The 21,555-nt window shown below is 40.3% G+C and overlaps 1 protein-coding gene across 3 annotated transcripts in view; it reads left to right on the top strand.

The window, feature by feature from the left end:
- Positions 1 to 726: 726 nt before the first annotated feature.
- Positions 727 to 21,555, top strand: part of KITLG (KIT ligand) — a 118,023-nt gene continuing 97,194 nt past the window's right edge. The window contains exon 1 of one of the 3 annotated variants that reach the window (XM_037128153.2): positions 727 to 970. In XM_037128153.2, coding sequence (XP_036984048.1) covers positions 956 to 970 — 15 coding nt within the window. In that variant the 5' untranslated portion in view covers positions 727 to 955. The remainder of the gene's footprint in view (positions 971 to 21,555) is intronic. The other 2 variants (XM_037128150.2, XM_037128149.2) reach the window with 2 other exon arrangements.

The following is a 21,555-nucleotide window of genomic DNA, read 5'->3' on the forward strand; positions in this document are numbered from 1 at the left end:
TAATTCCTTTATTTTTATTGTTACACTCCCTTGCTGATTTCAAAAACTTCTCTAAGAAAAAATACATCTTTCAGAACACTGGCTGTGCGGGAACCCGCACAGTTAATAATCTATCACTTCTCTTTCAATCTTAATTTCTACAGAAACAGCAGTGAGTTCTTTGAAAAATAACATTTCCCTTAGCAATACTTAACACTGAGTCAACAATTCTTTAATTGTTAAATATTCATTAACCAAAGTAATCGTTTTAAAAAAAATAGAAGGGAAAGACCATGCTAACTAAGTCCCTTAAATTTTTTCTAAAAGGAACGAGGTGAATTATCTGCTAGGCTTCTAGGGGACTCTTCTGAATTACTTCTGCTTAAAAGAAGGAGCTTGCTGCCTTTTCCAACACGCAAGGTATTTCATCTGGGCGGTGACAGGTGAGCCCCTGAGAAGCTGAGAGGCCGATCTGGGACTCGCTGCGCTCGCAGCCCTGGCAGCGCCTGCAGCGGCTGCAGCGCAGGTTGTTAAGCTTTGCTCTCGGTGCCCCTGAACCCTGGTAACCTTCCTCCGGTGCCCATCCGGGCCCCTTGGCAGGAGGATGCGCTTGGCCTGATCGGTCCAACCTGTGGGGCACCCGCAGTGCTCTGCCCCGCCTCCCGAGTCTTCCCCCCCTGAGCCAGGCCCGGACTCGCTTCCCCGGGGCTCCGGAAGGGAAGGAGGCGTGTCCGGAGCAGGCGGGAGGGAGCTATATAAAAGTGCCGGCGGAGCGCTGGCCTGAGTTTCTTTCGTCGCTTCGCGCCAGACTGGGTGTGCCTGAGGAAGCACGGGCCGCGGAAAGAGCGCTGCGCTCGGGCTATCCAATGCGTGGACTATCTGCAGCCGCTGCTCGTGCAATATGCTGGAGCTCCAGAACAGCTAAACTGAGTCGCCACACCACTGCCTGGGCTGGATCACAGCACTGTCTTTCCTTATGAAGAAGACACAAGTGAGTAGGGCACGCCCGGGAGCTAGTTAGCTAAGCTCTCCAGGAAAATCGCGCCCGGAGGCCAGCGCGTCCCCGCACGGGATGCCTGGATGTGCGGATCTGTGCCCATCCTTCCAGCCAAGAAAGTGCGGGGGAGGCGGGTGTAGCGTGTGAGGCCAAGCCATCCCGGCCGGGTGAGCCGGAGAGGACTGGAAGGTGATGAGGGGGAGCTTGTGCCAAGTTTGCAGCCGCAGCCGTTAAGTTTGGAGCTGTCAGTTGGGAACAGCAGTTCCTGTAAGGAGGAAGGATTTGCTCTTTGATCTGAGAGTTTGCTGTCACGGAAAGGCAGGTCTTTGCACAGGAGACATTTTCCCTTGGATTCCGGGAGATTACAAAACAGCTCCCCGTACGTCACGCTCACTCGCTTGCTGGCTCTGGCACTTAGAATTTTGTGCAGCCCCGAGCTGGGCGCGGGGCTCGTGGGGACGCCGGTGCAACTGTGTGAGCGAAGCTAACCCCGAGCTCCTTAGCAGTAGCGCTCCAAGGGGCAAAGAACCTGCCCAGTCCTCGGGGGAAACTTGGCCTCCTGCAGCATTTGCCGGTTTTGCAGCTCTGGGGGAGCTCTCCAGAGAGCTCTAGATAGGGTAATACCTTCACACTGCACCTACCTTTTTCCAATACAGAAGAGAAAGTTTCGTTCTTTTCCTTTTTTTAAAAAATGGGCACCTCTAATGATAGTTATTGAGGTGATTTTAGTGCTGCTAAATGTTTCACTATACACTTAACCACTTGAGTAAAGTATCGCCCAGGGTTACAATTAGATTTTTTCCTCTTGAAGCAGATAAAAGGGTCCTCATGGTACTTCTATCCATAGTTCTTTTCACTACTGCAGTTCTTACTTCTCATGTCCCCTCTTTGGAATTGTGTGTATCTTCCCGGGTTGGGTGAGGCTGCCCTTTCATCCCCCAGAGGTTCTATCGGAGATTGCAATTCCTGACATGTGTCGAAGGGGTAGGAATATGGGGAAAAAGAGAAATCAGGGATCTGTACAAATCATCAGTTCAGAATAAAGGCCCCAATGTGCAGGAAATGCTGTATTAAATGACCCGCTTCGTATTTAAAATAGACATCTAGGCATGGGAAATGTACACATTCATAATGAAGCCCAGTGCATTGGTGTAGCAAAGGTCAGGGGGAAGGGACATTGCTGGGCAGAAAGGTTTGTGTAGTTTCCAGGGCAGCAGCCAAAAAGGAAAGAAAGAGAGTGCACATTCCTCTCTTGAAAGCAGTTGGATTATAGACAGGGTACTGAAAGCCACACCTGGGGGCACCACAGTGTACTGTTGAAAGGCAAGTGCAAAAGACTGGCAACGAAAGTAAAGTTTCACTGTAATTACTTGATTTGTACAAGGTTCCTGCTTTGCAGGAATAATAAGCTAGGGCACAGAACCAATTTCTTATTCCACAGTAGCATCTGCTCACATGAATGGTAGTGGTGAGATTTGGGTGGAGAATTCTCTATCTACTAGTTCAGGAAAAAAGCCTAAACCTTCCTATTTAAACAAGAGCACTGGAGACAGATCAGGTTAATGACCAACACTCCAAAGGGGGGCAACTACTATCATGTCACTTTGAGAGTCAGTAGGATGGATGATCCTTGCACCCTTGCTTTTCAAAACAAATGTGAGCTCTGTAATCTCCTTTTTCACTTTGATTATATGGCTGTGTAAATCTGATTACATGGAATAATTCCCCTGAATACTAGGAAGAGGTCAGTCTAGCTTCAAACGCTATGGGGTTAGTAACTTAGTGCTGCTGCCCAGGGACTTTTGAGACAGCTAAGTATTTTAGAAATGTGACCTGCTCAGACCAAGTTAAAGTGCAAGCCCTTTGGGGAATCTTGCTGATGTTAAAGGACTTGCAAGCATAGGAGGGCAGTGCCCTTGTTAAATGAAGCCATTCATTGCCCTGGATCTAATGACCTTCAGAGTTTCCTTTAAGGGTACTTCTAGCAATTCTACATTCATGGCACCGAAAAGAGGACACGAGAAATTGCGTGAAATCAATAAAATAATCTGTGGAAATTGGGAGGCACATTAGATCTTCATTCATATTGCTATATTTTTCTAATCCAAAAGTTACAAGACATTTTCTGTGCAACTCTCTATGAATGGAGAGTGGCATAAGGAAGTTAGGCACTAAGAAGAATTGTTCTACAGAATCTAATGATAGCCTTGCCAGCGAGGAGTATCTATTAAATCAGTAGTTTAAATGGTCATTTATAAAGATGGCCTCAGTAGGAGAGTACTTTAAGGCAAACAGTTTTGTGCTCTCCCATTATACAAGACATAAAATTAGAATTTAATAATAGTAATAATAATAGTAAACTTTAATTATGCAGTCTTCCAAGAATCATGGGTACACCAAACCTTATGGCCTTTCAATCAAGCTAAATAAGTGTGAAAATTCCATTAGCAACTAATTGGGGTTCAATAAATGATTCTTTCATTTACTTAGCATGTGTGGTGGACTTTAGCATTAAGAAAATAATTACATGAACAATAGCTATGAGGAGCATTTGTAACAATAAACTTAACCACAAGTATACAGAAATGAATGCTTTTTTGCATTTTTTCAGATTTCTGATGGCATTTTATTCATTTTGTGTGATTTTACAGTTTGAAGTAAATTGTGGCTTAGGTTCAGAGAGAACATCTACTTCAATGTATAATCACTTATTTCAATGTAATATTCCGATAAACTCGTATATTAAATAACAGTTGGGCAGCATATTTTTAAAGACCATTTTAAAAGTGCAATCAATTTAATAGGCTGGGCACCATATGTATTGATGTACTTACATTTTAGTTTTAAGATGGTTTATGAGAGTTTTCCTTACTGCTGTCAGTTTTAAAAATATTAAGAAAAAATTTATCTTGCAGACAGTGTAGAAGAGGCTGTTTTAGGCATACATTAGTTGTCAGAGAAGCAAACAGAATGCTTGTTAGCTTTTGTTGTTCCCAGAAAATATGTCTCTTTTGTCTGCATGAACTTTGCCATCTGGGTGATAATGCAAGTTTGTAGGGGGAAAAAAACCCACATTTATGAAAAGAGTATTTTTCACCTTATCCTTAAAATCACTCAATTTGGAGTGTGTGCTTTGAATAATTCTATTTTGTGTAGCTTTTAATTGACACATTCTGGCAAGATTTTAAAACTCAAGCACTAAGTCAATTACATTTAACATAAAACAAGGAAAATAACCATATGGAAATCTGAAGGTCTGAGCCAAACCAATTAAAATTGCTAAATTTTGTTTATGTCTAACTGCTGATTTGAACATAGCAAATCGAGTCACATTTGTTGTTTAATAGCTGGTGATTGAAACCTTTCCATCACCAGAAATAACATAAAAAATCCCTGCACAAATGGCTACCCTGAATATTGGAGGTGTTATGTACGTTCTGTTGAACCCCACTTCCCCTGTGCCCTTCCCCATTCATGTCTAGGGAATACCTCAGATGTAGTTGAAAGATCCTAGGTTCTAGCTTATAAAGAGTTAGATTCTAATTCTTCTTTTACTACTGGTGAGACAAATGACCTTGGGCAAATGGTTAAATTTGTTGGGAATTCCATTTTGCAATCTGTACAGTGCTTATAAAATAGTAATAAAGAGTTTTGTCACATAGTGGTTATAATTATTAAACACGATTTTTTATACATCTTTATCTCAGCACAGTGGTGTACTGCAGCTACACTCTGAATTTATTGTTTCTGAGAGGAAAATTGCCTGCTGGCTAACTTACAGCCCAAACAAAAACTGGCTACTGTAGGTGGAGGATGTTTAACCAGCAAAGCTCAGAGACCGAGTTTTCATAAATCTCGATCTGTGTGTTCAATGCCACCCATGAGAGGCCAATGTCTGTTTATAGATAAGTTAGTACACTTCAAACTAGGAATGTATGAAAACAAAGGCTGTGTGTGACATGAGGGATGTTAAATTCTTTAGAGTGCTTCTTTATAAATGAAAATGAATGAATTAGAACTGAAAACAGAAATAGAAAATGGAGATATCGCCGCCTCTGGTTCACTTCCATAGTTCCACACTCTTGCTTTCTATCTTCCCCTTGTTCGATGCTGAGGGTTCATTTTAGTTTAGGCCGGAGCCTTGGCTTCTCTCCCTTGTGTTCTTTCACTTGCTCTTTTGAGGGAGGCCGTGCATTCATTTCTGTAGCGTGTCTTTATTGTCTTTCCCAGGCAACAAGCAGTGACATTTTTATATCCATTATGCAAGTTTGAGAGATTTTTTTTCTTTTTTCTCGATTACCTCAAGGTTCCCTTTTGTAAATTAGGGGAAGGAACTTGGAGTGATCGCGTATCTTTTTCCCTCAGTCCCTGAATGAGCAGCTGCAGGGAACTGTTTTTGGGTGTGTCACCTGTGTAGTCAGAACAATTTATGAAACAAAATGAAGCAACACCAGGATGCTTTTATAATATATGCTGTTTTCAAGGTTACTTTGTATAGACTTTGTCTCATAGAAACCATTGACTGTATTCTTAGTTATTAATAGATGCAGCCAAATGTTTTTGCTTTTTTACTTAATTATGGGCACAGAAAAAACCATTTACAGGGGCTGGGAGTTTGAGAGAATGTTATTATCATATTTCTACCCATTTCCCTAGTCCAGAAAAACAAACAAACAAACAAACAAACAAACAAACAAACAAACAAACAAACGAGATGGCGGCCCAGGGAGGGGTGTGTGCGGGGGTGGGGGGGTGCTGTGTTTTTCTTGTAATTAGGTCTCATGGTTCTTTTATTAAGATCTCAATATATGTCATCTAAAGGAAGACTATTCTTTATGTTGGTCTCTTTGTCTTTTGGCTACATTTTACTGTTTTTCTAGGCTACCACATTGACTTGGAGAGGTTTATGTCTTTGGGAAGAAGTTGGAATCTCTCCAAGCCTCAGTTTCCTAAACTGTGTAAAATGAGAAAGTAGGACTAGGTGATTTTTAAGTGCCTTCAAGTTCTAAAATTTTCAATTTCAAAGGTACTAGTAAAATAGAGGTTTGAATCACATGGCATTTAAGCTTCTTTGGTTTTGAATTTTATGTAGTTATTGCTTTGGTGTGAATACAAATTATAAGCATTGTTTTATGATTATGAACTAGCCAATGAAGAGAAAGGAGATTTAAATATAGACTGTTCTCCTTTTAGTGACTTCACCTGTTACTTGAAATTTATAACAAAAATGATATTTACACTTTCCTATTTCAGTAATATCCATTGTTGAAGAGCATCTTTACTTTCTTCTGATCTTTAAATTCTCTAAGTGAGAAAGGGTCACAGGGTAAAGTCAGACAGCCAGAGGAGACAGGCTAATGGAAGGTAATGAACGCCTCCCTGTGTTTGCTTGTCTTTTCTATTCTTGCAGTCTCCAATATCGGTGCACATGCAGCAGAAATGGAGAGAATCTGATTATGTAGTAGACAGAGCATTAGTGGGGAGAGAGGAATGAATGGGTCCTGCGTTCGGCTCTTGCTCCAGGGGCCACAGTCACTGAGTCTTAGGCAAGTCTTGGGCAAGTCACTGAATTTTAGTAGCATTCTGGATCCCACCCTAGCAGTAGTTCTCAGAAGACAGTGAAGAGGAGGGGTCCACAGCTGAAAACACGAGCTGGAAAAGGAGGGAGCAGTCCTTGGTTGAGGATTTTTGCAAGTCCAGTACCTTCCCAGGAACACCTCTCATCTACCTCCTTTCCTTAGCTTCTCTCTAGAGCTGACATCAGCTGAAAGTTGGGGCAAGCCCAGTCATCAGCAGCAGGTTTTCCTAGCAGTCAGAAGCCACAGAGAGTCCTTATCTCATTGTTGACATGAGACTATTGAAAGATTGGCTGGACTCCAGCTGAGAGACCATGGATTCCTCAGAAAATTGAGCAGTGACAATGACAATAATGCTTTTCTCCTCTAAGTGCAGGCAGAGTCTAGAGAGCTACCCACTGACACAAAGTTCAGAATTGAGGCAGTGACCTAGACTATCAAAAAGAGTTCGGTTATCTGTGTGCAGGAATTCAGCACTTAACTTTGCAGGTATAGCTGTGGACTTGGGGCTTAGAGTGCTGCTGATTAAAACATTGTCTTCAAGAGTGCAGTTAGGGTGCCTTTTCTGTTTTCCGGGTGCACAGACAGCAGCTCAAAAAAATCAGGCAGTTTCCTTGCAAAGAATACCTTTACTCTCTAGGGTGACAATGCAAAAGGGCACAAAGGACAAGAGCAAGAGCAAAGTCAGCGTTCCCTTGAAAAAGAAAGCCCCAGCCACCTTGCTTTTTGCAGAAAGGGCACCTCCACTGCATAATGCGCCAGACTGCAGATCTGGGAGGACAGAGCGCAGCAGCGTCGGCGGGGTGGGGCACCGTGTTTGTCCTGCTTACACACAGTCTGTTGCCCTTTCACTAGCAGGACTTCACCTGGACAAAAGCACTGCGGGTGCTCAGAACTTTTGTCTCCCTTTCAACTTGACATAAAATCTCTGAAGCCAACAACCTTTCCATTTAAGTACATCTCATAACTGGATTAGAAAGTGGCCTTAAAGGGTATTTGAATTAACCAGATTACCTCTAAAAATTCCCATTTAATAGTGGCTGTCTATGGTGAGGGAGCCCCTTGTGCTGAGTTTTTTCCACTACTTGCTGAGGGTCCCTTTCTCAACACTTTTCAAGACAAGTGCCTTGTGAAAACACGTGGGTTTCTGGATTTCCAAGCAGACAAAGTGAGCTGTGTTGTAATGTCCTTGCTCCTCTCCTGGCATGTGTTGTCCATATGGATGAATGTTACAATTTATATTAACTGCTGAACCTTAGATGAAGAGGAGAGAGAAAGGGTAGAAGTGTTTCATAGAAAGTGATTTCTAATAGGATCTACAAGACCCAAGGATGGCAGTACAAACCTTAGCAGTCACACACCATTGTTTATGGTTCTTTGTAAATCTATAATTTAATGCTTCTGAAATAGTCAACACATTAAGGATTCCCATTTTCGACGACCAACTACATCCTCTGTGATCACTGTAGTTTGGGTCTCTTGCAACTTAGAAAGCTGCTCTGTTCAACCAGCTCTGCCGAGAAATCTCTGACGTGTTCTGTGAAGCTGAGAACTGACTAATACATATTTTCACTTGTTAGATGGGGCACCTGGCTTGTGCTCTCTGCCTCCGGGTAGTTCAAAACGGGCACTGAAATGCAGATATGAAGGAGTTGGAAAACATTCCTGAAAAAAATGAAAGAGGGGTTAGTAGCCTGTTTTTAATATTGGGTAAAATTAATTATTTGTACAACAGCACTAAAAAATAGGGTTTATATCATTCTTTCATTGTTTTTGCAACAAATTGTAACATTAAAAATATTTTAACCTCTTCCCAAGAAAGCATTTTTAAAACTTTAGTACAGGTATTTTTATAATGTGCCATGACATATTAACAATACCTAGGAAATAGTGGACTTCCTTTTGTCCTACTTGAAACTTGAATTTTTTTTAAATTGAAACAGGCTTTTAAATCCAAAAAGGACTTGACCATTTATTGCTCCTCTTCTGTACAAGTGTCTTATCTTGTGTCAGATTTTGACATTTAAATGTACAGCCATTTTAAAGAGTTTCCATCAATGTTTTATAAAAATCAAATCACCCTGATAGTAAGATCATACCACAGTGGCACTCAGTAGAAAACAGTTCCAAGTTTAATTAATTGGTAGAACTTTTCTTCTGAGAGGTAGGTCCGATGTTTTTAAATCCCGTTTCAGAGATGAGGAAACTCAGATAAGGTCTTGCCCCTGCCAACTCCAAGTGTTGATTGCCAAGATCAACACCCAAATAGATTAATCTGGCACAGCCACAGGGCATTAGTGTGGCTTATTCACTACCTCAACTGTACAGATTCTGTTTACAGGAACATTGAATCAAAAACGAATGGAATTCAGATATTAAAAGCAGCTGCCAGTGTTAGAATTTGGACAAAAAAATTTCATGATTTAGGTTGCTTAGCAAAGTGGCTCACATTAGATAATGTGTTGTGGAAGGAATAAATGCTTGATTCAGGTTGTTATGTGCTGATACATTTTTTGAAGCTTTTTTTTCTTTCTTTTTTTAAACAGGACCAATTTTTAACTACTGTGCTGGCTCTATTGTGATGATTGAAAGCCTACTTTGTTCACTGTTTACAGCATTATTTTCCACAGATATGCAATATCATTTACTAAGGGAAACTGGAGGCTGTGTGAGGAAACAAAGCGCTGGACTGAGTTAGGGAGCGGATGCAGCACTGGGGTTGCCACGGACTAGCTGTGTGACCTTCAGTAGGTGTTGCTCTCCAAATTTTGTTTCCCCAGCTTCAAAATGAGTGCAGAGATAACTACCTATCAGTTGTATTGATCAAGTGCAACAGACAGTTCAAGGCCACAGGGACTAGCACTTCATAAATAATCATTTCCTTCTCTGCTAGAATTAGTGAATCGCAAAATATTATAGCAAATCATATGCTCTAAGAAGTAAATTCACTGTTACCAATTTCTGCCTTTGCATGAATAAATGTATTAAAATAATCCTCAGAAATTGATACTTTAACTTTCTTATTTATGTTATCTACCCCTTTAACACTTATGAGTACTCTTAGTAAATTAAACACATTTTTCTTCCAATTTTATCTTCTTTACCTTTCTCTCCTTAAAGTGAAAGGAAACAGTTATACAAGATAGGCCAGAGATAAGCAGCTTAACAAGAGAAAGCAACTTATTGAATAAGGAAATAATAAGAGTAGGTAATAAGTTAATAGGTGTTTGTGATTACTCACCATGACAAGGTAGTGGGCCACAAACTGCACAGGTATATCTCATTTGATTCTAGCACAAAAAATGTTATGAAGTAAATGCTATGATTAATATCATATTTTTAAACAAATAAGGAACCTAAAGTTCACAGAGATTAAGAAAACTTGCCCAAGATTAAAAGGAAAAAAAAAGCAAGGAAGCGGAAGACCTTGGCTTTGGAGACAAGGCTGTTGAATTCTAAAGACTAGATTCAATGTAACCACTTCAGTGACATGCACCTATGTTTAGGTGTGCATACATGTACATATGATCTATATGGTGTGAGCTGTAAAGAAACTTGGTGTGTGGAGACAATAGCTTTTAGTCTCATCTGGGAAGACTGAGGCAGGACTCTGAGTTTCTGGGTGAGTGATAGGTAGCTTCTGAGCCAGCTCCTTAGTCCCAAAGGTACCCCAGGCAGGGCCCCTGAGCCTGTCACCAGCCTCTGCCACCTTGGTCTTCTTAGCTGTCGAATGACTGCCCTGTCTCTACTCTTTCTTGTAAAGGAGGCCCCTAATAAACTGGGAAAATGACATTTTACATTCTGGAATTAAGAATTACTGCCCAAAGTTGGTGTCTTTCAAATACAATTGTATTTTTGGTAGCATAGGGCAGGTTTTAAAATATTTAAAAGTTGTGATTCAGAATAAATTTTCAGAACAAAAGATGCTTCAGGGACCACTTTAATCAATTAGTTCTGACCCTCTTTTCATGCTGCTTTCAAAGACAACTTTAAGTGACAGTGAACATATTGGAAAATTATTTAATAATGATATCATTATGCTTCTGTCTGGTTTTTAAAACTCCCAGCCATTTAATGACCTTTGTTTAGTAGTTTATTGTCTGCTTTGCCGTTACGATTTTTTAAACAAATGGCAATTGGAACGCCTTTGTCGGCAGCATGGCTATGTGACTCACTCGTCAGTTTAATGGAAATGAAAGTGTCAGCTAAAAGGCCCTGGCAGCGTCTGAATGCAGATGAAGGACACAACGCCGCAGAGGTGTGAAGAACCAAACGGCCTGCTCTGCTCGGCGCAGCGCAAAATCTCGGAGCCTCAGTTTTTACCTTTCAAAACACGGACAGCGATAGGACCCTTCTCAAAGGGGGTCATGAACACTAAATGCAATTGTTCACAAAAAAGCCCTTGGCCCAGTGTTTGACACACAGGAAACATTAAATAAATGTTTACTATTATTATTAGCATTAAACAAATGACAAGCTTATCAATCGCGATGACTCTTTTCTTCAACACAGTGACTTTAATTAGAAGTCTCCACTGTCAGGATGGAAGGGAAAGGTGAAGCCATTTATCCAAATCACTTAGGCTTTAAATTTGCGTTAGTCCTGAATAATTTGATGGCTTTCATTCCCTACTATAACAGAAACTGAAAAAGAGCTAAATGTGTATAATTATAATCTCAAGATAGTTTACCTAGAGCGAAGTTACTTCTTCCTATCACGCGCCCAAGGTCACAGAGCTAATGTGTGCGGAAGCTGGCTCCTGAACCAGGCCAGCAGTCTGGACCCGGAGCCTGCATTGCTAAACTTTCCAATTCTAGGAATAAAAATTGAGAGGCCCCAAATATGAGTTTTTCCCATGAACTGGTGAGTAATTTCCTGCTTTGCCTTATCTGGGAGGAGAAGTCATTTTTAGCATTGACAGAAATATAGCCTCTTGTCAAGAGGGAATGGAAGGAGCATAGCTTTTATGTCAAAAGGACATGGTTTTACCTCTGGCTTGACTCTAGCTTGCTAAGAGATCTTAGTGCATTGATTAACTTTGCTTCACTTTTACTTTAACTGAATTTCCTCTTCTGTAAAATGGGCTGATAAGACTTTGCCGCTTTCCTCTCTCCCTCCTTCCCCCCACTGTCCTCTGCTCCGGTCACCCCCTCTCTCCTTTTTTGGTTTTTTCCCTTTTAAACCTAGATGTGTTGTTTACTTGCTTTGTGGTTGTCACTCACGGATTTTTACTATTATAAAAAAGTATTTTTCAGACCTGACATGTTTGTGCCAAATGTTTGACCCACCGACCTCACAGACACTTGAAGGAGCATGGGCTTGGGAGTGAGCCAGATGAGACCCAAGTCCCTGCTCCATTAGTCCCCAAGACCAGGTGCACGTTATGTACTTTTCTTTCTTCAAGCCCTGATGTCCTCATGTGTACAATGGGGCACTAGTGTGTAGTCAGAAGAATATAAAGACTGAATGAGATAATATATGGAAACTGACCCAGAACTGATGATGTTCAGTAAGTGGTTTCCCCAGTGTTTAGACACTGGATTATGCCAGCAGATGGATCAGCATGCGCCTGTCTACTCTGTCCCGTGGCTGCTTTTGTGGGATGGCTATAATAATTTAAAATCTGCGGTCATTGAAAAGCCCTCAGAGATTAAGGGTGCTTATGGGAAACAAGACTGTGTAACCATGAACTGAGATTAGTGCAGGGTGTGGCTCGAGGGTAGTGTGGGCCTTTGAACTAAGGATGCTGACACACGTCTTGGCTGTCTCAAAAGTGGTGAGAGACAGAGGTAATTGATAGAGCAGTTCTCTGCAGACCAGGCTGTTCCATTCCGAGGCCTGGAGTCATATCATTCTGAGCTTTGAGTGGTGAAAAATCCAAACTATGAATTCATGAAAACTTTGTGTTTATTAATGTCTTTCAAAATAAGCCTAAAACTACTTCATGTATAGTATGTCTTAGCAACTTTGCAGACTCAGATCAGGAGTCACCTCTTCAAATTGGATGACTTTGAGTGACTTAATTTTTCTAACATTCCGATTTTTTCATTTGCAAAATGAAGTTTATAATAGTGTCTAACTCCTTAGGTGGTTGTGAGGATTAAAGGAGCTAGCACATGAGAAGAGCTAACACCATTCCAGAAACCCAGAAACTCTAGTTAAATGTTAGCTGCTGGAAAATTCATTTCACATTTACAGCCTTTTGGGGGGAGAGGGGAAAGGCATGTGTTGAACTAGGTTAAGTATGTATGGTCAACAGTTAGGGGTTGTTTTCATTATGAATCCAGGGTTTATTTTCTTATGGGTGATTGTGTTTAGAGTTTAAGAGATTGATTGATTATCCAGATCAGTCTTCGAGGGAGTTTCATATCCATCAAGAGAGATGCAAGGTCCTTTGCTCAGTCCATTAGTTCAGGTAAACAAGCATTCTGTTCTTTTACAAAACATTAAACTCCTGCGTTCCTTTTGATGGAGTGTGGACTTGTTCAAGCACTTGTGAAAGACAGAAAACAGCTTCTGTTTTCTGACATTGTATAATTTAGAGGCTGTTTCTGGAGGTTTCATGACTGAGTCTTTGACTATTGCTACCTCAGCAATTAAGTTACCAACCCAAAAAGGTACAAATGTGTGAAGTAACTTTGGGTTCTGTATGGAATAGTAGGATCTAACACAAAAACTTGAACCAAGACTGTAAAATCAAGAAGTGAAATCTCTTTTAAATGAGAACCAGAAAAAAATGCTTAAAGTTTATTCTTTTAAGACCCAAGGGAGAATGAGACAGAATCATTGTTATATATTATTTTTATGAATTGTTTAGAAGAGCTGGGTTACAGAGGGGCTTAATTTTGCATCTTCCCCCGAAAATGTGCGTCCTGACATTTGAAGGGTGATGCAGGGAAGTTGGAAGACCTTGCTGACAGCACGGGAGATCCGTGTTCCGAATTCAGCCATGTGATGTTGATGGTTTAGTCCCTCTGGGGCCACTCATTTCATCATCCAACAAAATGAATGGTGAATTCTGTAATGTTAAAGATTCTCTCTAATGCATACAGTCTAGAGTTATAATGGAAGTCTGACAATGTACCTACCTTGGTTAAAATTTTCTAGTGACTTTGCATTACCTGCAGGGTAAAGTCCAAACCCTCAAGCAGTTATACAGGTTGTCTGTGATTTGGCTGGTGCTGATCTCTACCACTCCCCAGTGGTCAATTTCATTCCATGTCACCTGACTAGGGACATTGGGGCAGTGGCATACCCACCACACTCCTCTCCGTCTCAAAGGCCCTGAGACCCTCCAGTCTTCTGGCTGAGGTGGGTCCTCCTGCCAGAAGCCCTCCCTGAAGTCTGTTTGCCCTTCTTCCCTGCCCCCCACCCGTACTGGGTGTAGTGATCCCACCCTGTGCTCCTATAGCATTAAAAAAATTGTGTGCTTGAAACATCCTGAAATTATCTTTTTTCTTACCTGTCTATCGGGCTAAATTGCCTCATGTTGGTACCCCCAGCTGGTGGCTCAGCACTCAAATCTTTAAAGATTTTCTGAATCAAACTAGGAGTTAATGGATCATGCCAGGTGTATTTTTGATGGAATGTTTTACTGTCAATCAGCATTCTGAACATCTCAGCATTAGTAGCATGCATTTAGGTATTTCTCCAGTTTATACTTACTGACCTTGTTGACACGTGGTTGACAGCAAGGAGGGCGATGTGGAAGATAGGAGGACATTAGCGTCATGCACTGATGACAGTAGGAAACAAATATAACTATGCATGCACCGCTGTTCTGCACAGACACAATCATTCCAATAGTATTCTGTTTGGAGACAGAAATCGTAAATGGACCACTCGGTTTGTAGAAGAGGATAGACTTAAAAGAGATGTGGGTAGGGCAAGTTGCTTGCCGTCTTTAAGGACATGACACTGGTTGAATGGCAGATACCACTTGGTGCTCACTAATGTAAGATGTAGAAAGGATTTATAAGCCAGGAAAGATTTTAGGGCATAGTACTATTGATGATGATGAAGAAAATGTTGGTTCTGATGCTCATTCAATATGCTAGGTTCCCACCTAAGTGTGTTTGTTATGTGCTTTATCTCCTAATTCTTTCCACCTGAGAGGGTGGTCTGTGATGATTCCATTTTACAGAAGGAGAAGTTGGGCTTAGAGCAGCTGGGCAAGTCTCACAATCAGTCAGCATTAAAGCTGAGCTGTGTGCTCCTCCCAATCCCTTGCTTTGTGTTGGTGCTACTGTCATCTTCCTCCATTTGCCTAGATGTATTTTTTGATATATAATTATAACTGATAAATACAATGAATGGATTCTCCCCCCACCCCTGTCACCCTTCTTCAAGATGCTTCCTTTCATATTTTCTTTCCAGGGTTTGCGCTGGTTAATAGTTAGCCAGTACAGTAGACAAGGCAGTATGTTATGTGGTTTTGGATACTGACGTGTGTAATCTCTGTCTAGCAAGTGATGAAAGACAGAAATATGACAATATAAGAATTTTAGATGGTCCAATCTGAATGGCATTTATGGATTTAAGACATATGTGGTTAAGCATTTTAGACTAAATAATGTTTCAGTACTTAAGATCAAGATATATTTAAATGTGGAGGAAGGAAGTTGGAGGATTAACAAGAAATGATGTTTTCAAATTCACTTGTCATTAGAAGACACAAATTTAATCTACAATCAGAAGCCACCAAGGCAATAATAGTGCTGCTTTATTATACAGTGCTCCAAAGTAACATTACCAAGATTTTATGTCCTTAAAAAATTCATTTGTGGGCTGTTCTTGATGCCAAGTTTTGAAAGTCCTAACATTTTAAAGTTAAACAACCTTGTAGCGTGGCCTTTTGTTGTTGGTGGTGGCCAGGTATGCTTCTTGGTTTTGGGTGTAGAACTGGAAGGTTAATGTTTCTATGGCACCTATAGAGCTTTTCAAGTCCTAAATAATATCCAAAGAGTACCATAAATGAGAAGAGGAGAAATCATTCCAAAATTAAGCCATGAAGTAAATGTGCAAAATAATTTGTGCAGATTTGACTCTTAAATCTTACAGCAGCTGCAACGTATCTTTTAAATTTCATTGAGCTGGATCCACTGCTTACAAGGTCCTCTCTTCATATCCTGGTAAGTTGGTCCCCATTGTTTCCCACATGGTGAGAGAATCCCTTTGCTATCCAAGCAGTCTCCTTGTTTACATTTCTTCCTCCACTTCCATTTGAGTCCTCAGATGAGCAGCTGCTTTGAAAAGGAGCCACAGGACAGTGATGATTATTACCTACTCAGCCCTCTTTTCTGCCCCAAGAAGAAAGTTCCTTCCCACCCCCCCAAAGCATTATTGAGAGGAAGGTTTTCAAGGTTTAAAATATAGTCTACATATTCTTCTTTTGATTTTTAAACTAGGAAGCTTAATTGATAGTCTTCTTGGTTCTTCTTTAGGGAAGAATCAGAACACAACGTGGTTTATGTTTCTTTGAAGATTATCACCTCGAAACTTTCTTTAAAATTAATAGATAGTGATGATAGCACTCACATCTGATAGATTGTAAAAGTGCTCTCCTTTTATTTCTGTTGAATATCTTCTTTTCCCTGCTGAATTTGAAGTCTTTTCCTACATGCTCTTTTATGAAGAATGCTAAGCACAACTTCTTGGATATCAGGGGGAAAGTAAGACAGAATTAAAGGAAATAAGTCACCGAGAGGAGAATGGCAATCCTATGCCCATGTTACTCTGAAGAAAAGGTCATTGATTTCAATCTTTAGACAAACTAGGAATGGATCTGGATGACATAAAGGATTCAGCTCTTTGAGATTTGTAGTATTAGTATTATTTTGCCTGCTGTGGTAGGGATGGTAGAGAACAATCAGCCAGTGCTTTGGGAGCTATAAAAGTAGCATTTAAAAGCTTAACCAATGTCATCATTTCTGAACATGTCTGATCGCAAGTAAAACCCTATTCTTCATGTGTTTCCAGCAATAAACCATCGTGAGTAATTTTTTAATGAATGGCTGCTTTCGAAATTTTGGCAGATTGCAGCTCATTGGAGAAACAGGGAGAAATTTATAGTTTTGTACTGAATTCTAAATCAACTACGGAATTGTAGACTTCTCAGTGACTTCCATTGAACTTACTGTGGGAAAGTATGTACATTAAAAAAAATGCCCCTGTTGGGTCATTTTTTTATTTTTCAAATAAAATATTTGAAGGAAAATATTTTTCAAAAATATTTTTGAAAGGCTTCTTTGTGCTCATCACTGCTGTTTGAACAAAATAGTAGGGAACTGAAAGAACCTGCCTTATGGTGCTCAAACTGAAGTGCAGGAGATGGATAATAAGCAAAACTGGTGGGTGCTGTTGCAATGCCATTGTGTGAATATGGACACCATCTGCTGAGGACTGAATCCTGCGTTATCCAGACTTCATCTCTCCCCAATTTCATTACTGAGTATATTCTCCTAAACAATTCAGAGCTTGTTACCACCCTATGCAAAAGAGAAATTGATCATAGAATTTTTGTGGGTAGTTTAGTAGCAGTTTGCAATGTACACAATCCACAGGTGAGTAAATAGCAGTTTAAGGTGCTAGAGCTAAGAATGATGAACAGGGTTAATAGAATCCTTGCCAATAAGCCCAATAAAAAAGAAAGAAAAGTAGAATCCTCACCTTCACACCATTAACATTTTTGTCAGAAGGGACAAGTGATAAAAGAGTAAACCAACTGAAATATGAAGATAATTTCTGATGGAAATTTTATTTCAGTTGAAGTAAAACAGTGATATGACTATTGAAGCTACTTAGGTTACTTGGAAAGGTTTTTCTGAGAAGGTTTTTCTGATACTTGAACTGAATCCTAAATGAAGAGAAAGACTTGCCTTTTGCAGAGCCCAAGAGGGAAGAGCTTGCGGCACCAAGTGTGAAAGGCTTAAAGCAGGAATACTTTGTGTGTTTGAGGAATGTAAAAAAGGGTGAGAGTGGCTGGAGTATGGTGGGGTGGCAGGGCCTGGTGAGATATGAGCATGGAGGTGGGCAAGTCTCCACTCCTTAGCACCTGTAGGCCCTGGTCAGGAGCTCACACATCACTGTAAGTGTGATGGAAAGGCAGTCAGAGACTTTAAGCAGACAGTGATGTTTTTATTCACAGAAGACCACACTATTGTAAATAAAAGCATAACAGCAACAAAGGCTATTTAGAGGGTGCTTGCAGTCTTTCAGGCAGGAATGATGGACAGAAGGGCATGTTTGAGGATATATTTTGCTGATGGAACTGATAGGATTTGACAGATCGGATGTGGAAACAGTAATGGAAAGAATCAAAGATAAAGTGCCCTGATTTTTGGCTTGAACCACCATGCTTCCAGTTTGGAAGTGACGTTACTGGGGAAGCTTGTTCTAGGTGTGGTTGAAAAGACATCAATGATAATAAATGGGGTGGGTATCTATGAAGGTGTGTTACTTTCAGGTACTATATATCATTAGCACACATAACTTCATTTAGTCCTCAGTGAGGCTCTAAGGTGGGTTCTGTATTATGCACGTGCTACAGGTGAGGGAACTAAAGCACAGGAAGATGAAATAACTTTGCAAAGGCTACAAAGCTAGTCAGTGGCAGAAATGAGATTAAAACGTGGACAGATTGTTTCTAGAATCACTGCCTCCCAGTCCCACACTCTCTACTTTCTCTCCGTGCATGGGTTAAACACACTGTTTTCTAAAGCTGTTTTGGATTTATTGCTGAAGCTAAAGTTGACTTTTGAAACTCTGCAGTTTAGGTTAACATTCACCCATTGCCCAAACAATTGGGCCTCCCTTTTGCACCAGGTGGAGAGGAGCCGGCCTGCTTTGGGGGAGCTGATCCAATCCAAGCTCAGGGGGCAGTTTCACAACTTCTTTTTATCACCTTTCGGTGCTGATCTTTAATCTATGGGGAAGCAGAACATGAAGTCAACATTGGAAGCATTAGTGAGAATGATTAAATAATAACTATAGCATTAACAAGTCATGTTTTGATCTGTGATGTTCCATTCCTCTTGAGAGTGCTTTACATAACTGTCTTATTTCATCTTTCAAAAACCTCAAATATGATCACTGCAAGAAAACTGAGGCTAGGAGAATTTCCATAGTTTGTTTCAGTAACAGCATGTAAGTGATAGAACCGTGATTTGCATCTAGGTCTCACTTTTGCTGACGTTGTTCTGTTTTAGACACCATGTCTTTCATAAGCAATGACCTTGCAATTTACTGTGCTTCAGGTGGTGGATAGATATCCATAGGAACATATCCTGGGTGTGTCAAAGGAAATGCTTTGTTGTGTCTCAAGTTGTAGAATTGCATTAACATTCTTATGGGTTGTCAGTCAAAAATTGCTCTTCTAAAAAAATTTAATATGATTTTTATTTTACGATGTGAATTTTGAAATACCAATGGAAAATTCCAAAGGTAAGTTCAGACTAAACTTTATGAGGAGTAAGTGCCTATTAACTTATACAGTATAATCCACGCTAGTTAGTTAAACAAAAAGGGATATATCAAAATGTATTTGATGCCTTATAAAAACTACTGGGAAGGCTAGGAGAACAGGGTGAGCTTCCAGAACACTCCAGCACCTAGATCCCAGGGAACCCCACTGCTGTCTGTAAAGCTACTACCACAGCAGGTTCAGGAAGCTGTTACTGCTACTGATTGCATGGCCTCGTTGCCTCTGACACCATCCCAGCTGGCAAAATGCGTGTCGGAGACAAGTTGCCTCCACCTCTCATGTCAAGGATTTTTGCAGGGTGGTGCCTGATTGGTGAAATTAGGTTTCTTTGGACCACCAATCAAGTCCAAGAAATACAGATTTTAGTTTTGCAGCCACTGTAGTTCAGAGAGATATGCTAGGAGAGAAGCTGGACTGGGAACTGAAAGAGCCCATCCACAGTATCCACCACGCTCGTTACATTTACAGTAACTTCTCTTTTTTCAGATTGCTCTAAATCGGAAGCATCTGATAAGTAGCCCTTGAATCAAATAGCACCTTGTGTGTGTATATATATATATATATATATATATATATATATATATATATATATAAAACCTTTTTGTTTATTTGTTTTCCATAATGAAATAGCCCCATGAACAAGTACTGCCTACATAGCCTGTCTCAGACTTTAAAGAATACCTAAGAATCACATGAAGGGCTTGTTAAAAGTGCACATTCCTGAGATACACCTTCAGAAAACTGGATACCTCATAGTGCCCAGGTATCTGCATTCTAAGTAAATACCCCTGATAATTACACTTTGATCTAAACATAAAGTTGTCAACTTCTCTTGTTGCAGTCAGAGCACCTTCCATGAAAGGGGGAGCATTTCAACAGTTTATTCAGTTCAACCAAAGGCGGTTGGTGTACCCAGCATACCTTGCAAAATTGGGAAAGCTCCAGCCGTGACCTTTGCAAACTGAACTTATCATCTGATGTGACAAAGAACAAGATCAAAATTGTGGTTTTGATGCTATTTGGGGGCAGTTAAAGCTCTAGAGTGCAATGATTTAATTTATTTTAATGTAGTCAGAAGCCCAAGTGCAGGAAAAAAAAAAAAAAAAAAAAACTTCGCTGGAGATTTCCTGAGCTGTTTTCTGAGAGTAACTTTTCTTCAAATTTAAAGGTCCTACAGGACCAAACTTGTTAAACTCCCAGTAGGTAATCTGACAAGACATCTGCACACATTTAATTACACCTGTATGGGAAAATATGTGAGAAGTTCTAGGAAGTTCAGGCATCCAGTGCAAATCAGAACACACAATCAGAGAGCAGCTGGAGCCCGACACTTATTTTCCAACTCTCCATTGTTTGAAGATCAAATGATTTTATATATTTTGAAGAATTGTAGGTTTTTCTTCATTTAATGAGAGTAATGTTCTTTATTTAGAAAATATTTGTTAACATTTTGTTAGAGGGAGAGTCGAAGAGCTGGTACTAAGTCCAGGTTGTTTGTTTGCTTGTTTGTTTATTACTGTATTTTTCCCACTACCATTTATCCCCTGATCCCCTTTTCCACCTCCGTCCTCCCAGTCACCACACTGTTGTCCATGTCCATGAGTTCTCTCTCTCTCTTTTTTTTTGCTTGATCCCTCAACTGCCCTGACCCCGAATCATCAGCCTGCAGCTCTCCATCTATGAGTCTGTCTCTATTTTGCTTGTTAGTTCAGTTTGTTCATCAGATTCCACAGATGAGTGAGATCATATGGTATTTGTCTTTCTCTGACTGGCTTATTTCACTCAGCATTATGTTCTCCTGGTCCATCCATGCTGTCGCAGAAGGTAAAATTTTCTTCTTTTTTACGGCCAAGTAGCATTCCATTCAGAAATTAGTCACATAGATGGAAGACTGTGAATTATGATTTATGTTTTTGTAGCTGTTTTTGGAAAACTTATCAGGGTGGCTCAGTGTCCTGAGCAACTATTTGACACCATAGGGAACAATGTCATCCCAGCAGAACAGGGGCCCATGGAGTGCTGAAACTTGGTACTCGGATTTCAGAACTGCCTTGAATTTTTTTTGCTATGTTCCTACACATTAGCCAATGTTGGGGGCCTGTCTCTCTCATTTCTTTGAAAATATATTAATAGAGCAAAAAGACTTGGCAACAGATATACACATCTGGGTTCAACATTGAGCTAGCACCCACAAGTTTTCTAGACTTATTTCATTTGTTGCCTATCATCGCCCTCATAAAACTGATTAGGATTAGTGATCAACTAGCATCTTTCTAAAATACAGTGGGTTATACTGTCTAAGGGGATTATTCCCCTCTACTTTTATTTAACTGCTAAATACCTGTGTTTATGAATAACTAATGACCTATATATTACCATCATTTCTAATGAAATAATCTCTACTGCTGGCACACATGCTCATTCCATCATGGATGTCCCTAACAAAAATAATAGCAAATTTGAACACCTAGGCCCCAGATTCTAGCCTGAGGTAGAGGTTGTTTATAGGGATTTTCACACAG

This window comes from Artibeus jamaicensis, unplaced genomic scaffold (assembly GCF_021234435.1).
Source record: "Artibeus jamaicensis isolate MK-2021 breed Jamaican fruit bat unplaced genomic scaffold, CSHL_Jam_final scaffold_584, whole genome shotgun sequence".
NCBI classification, from domain to species: domain Eukaryota; kingdom Metazoa; phylum Chordata; class Mammalia; order Chiroptera; family Phyllostomidae; genus Artibeus; species Artibeus jamaicensis.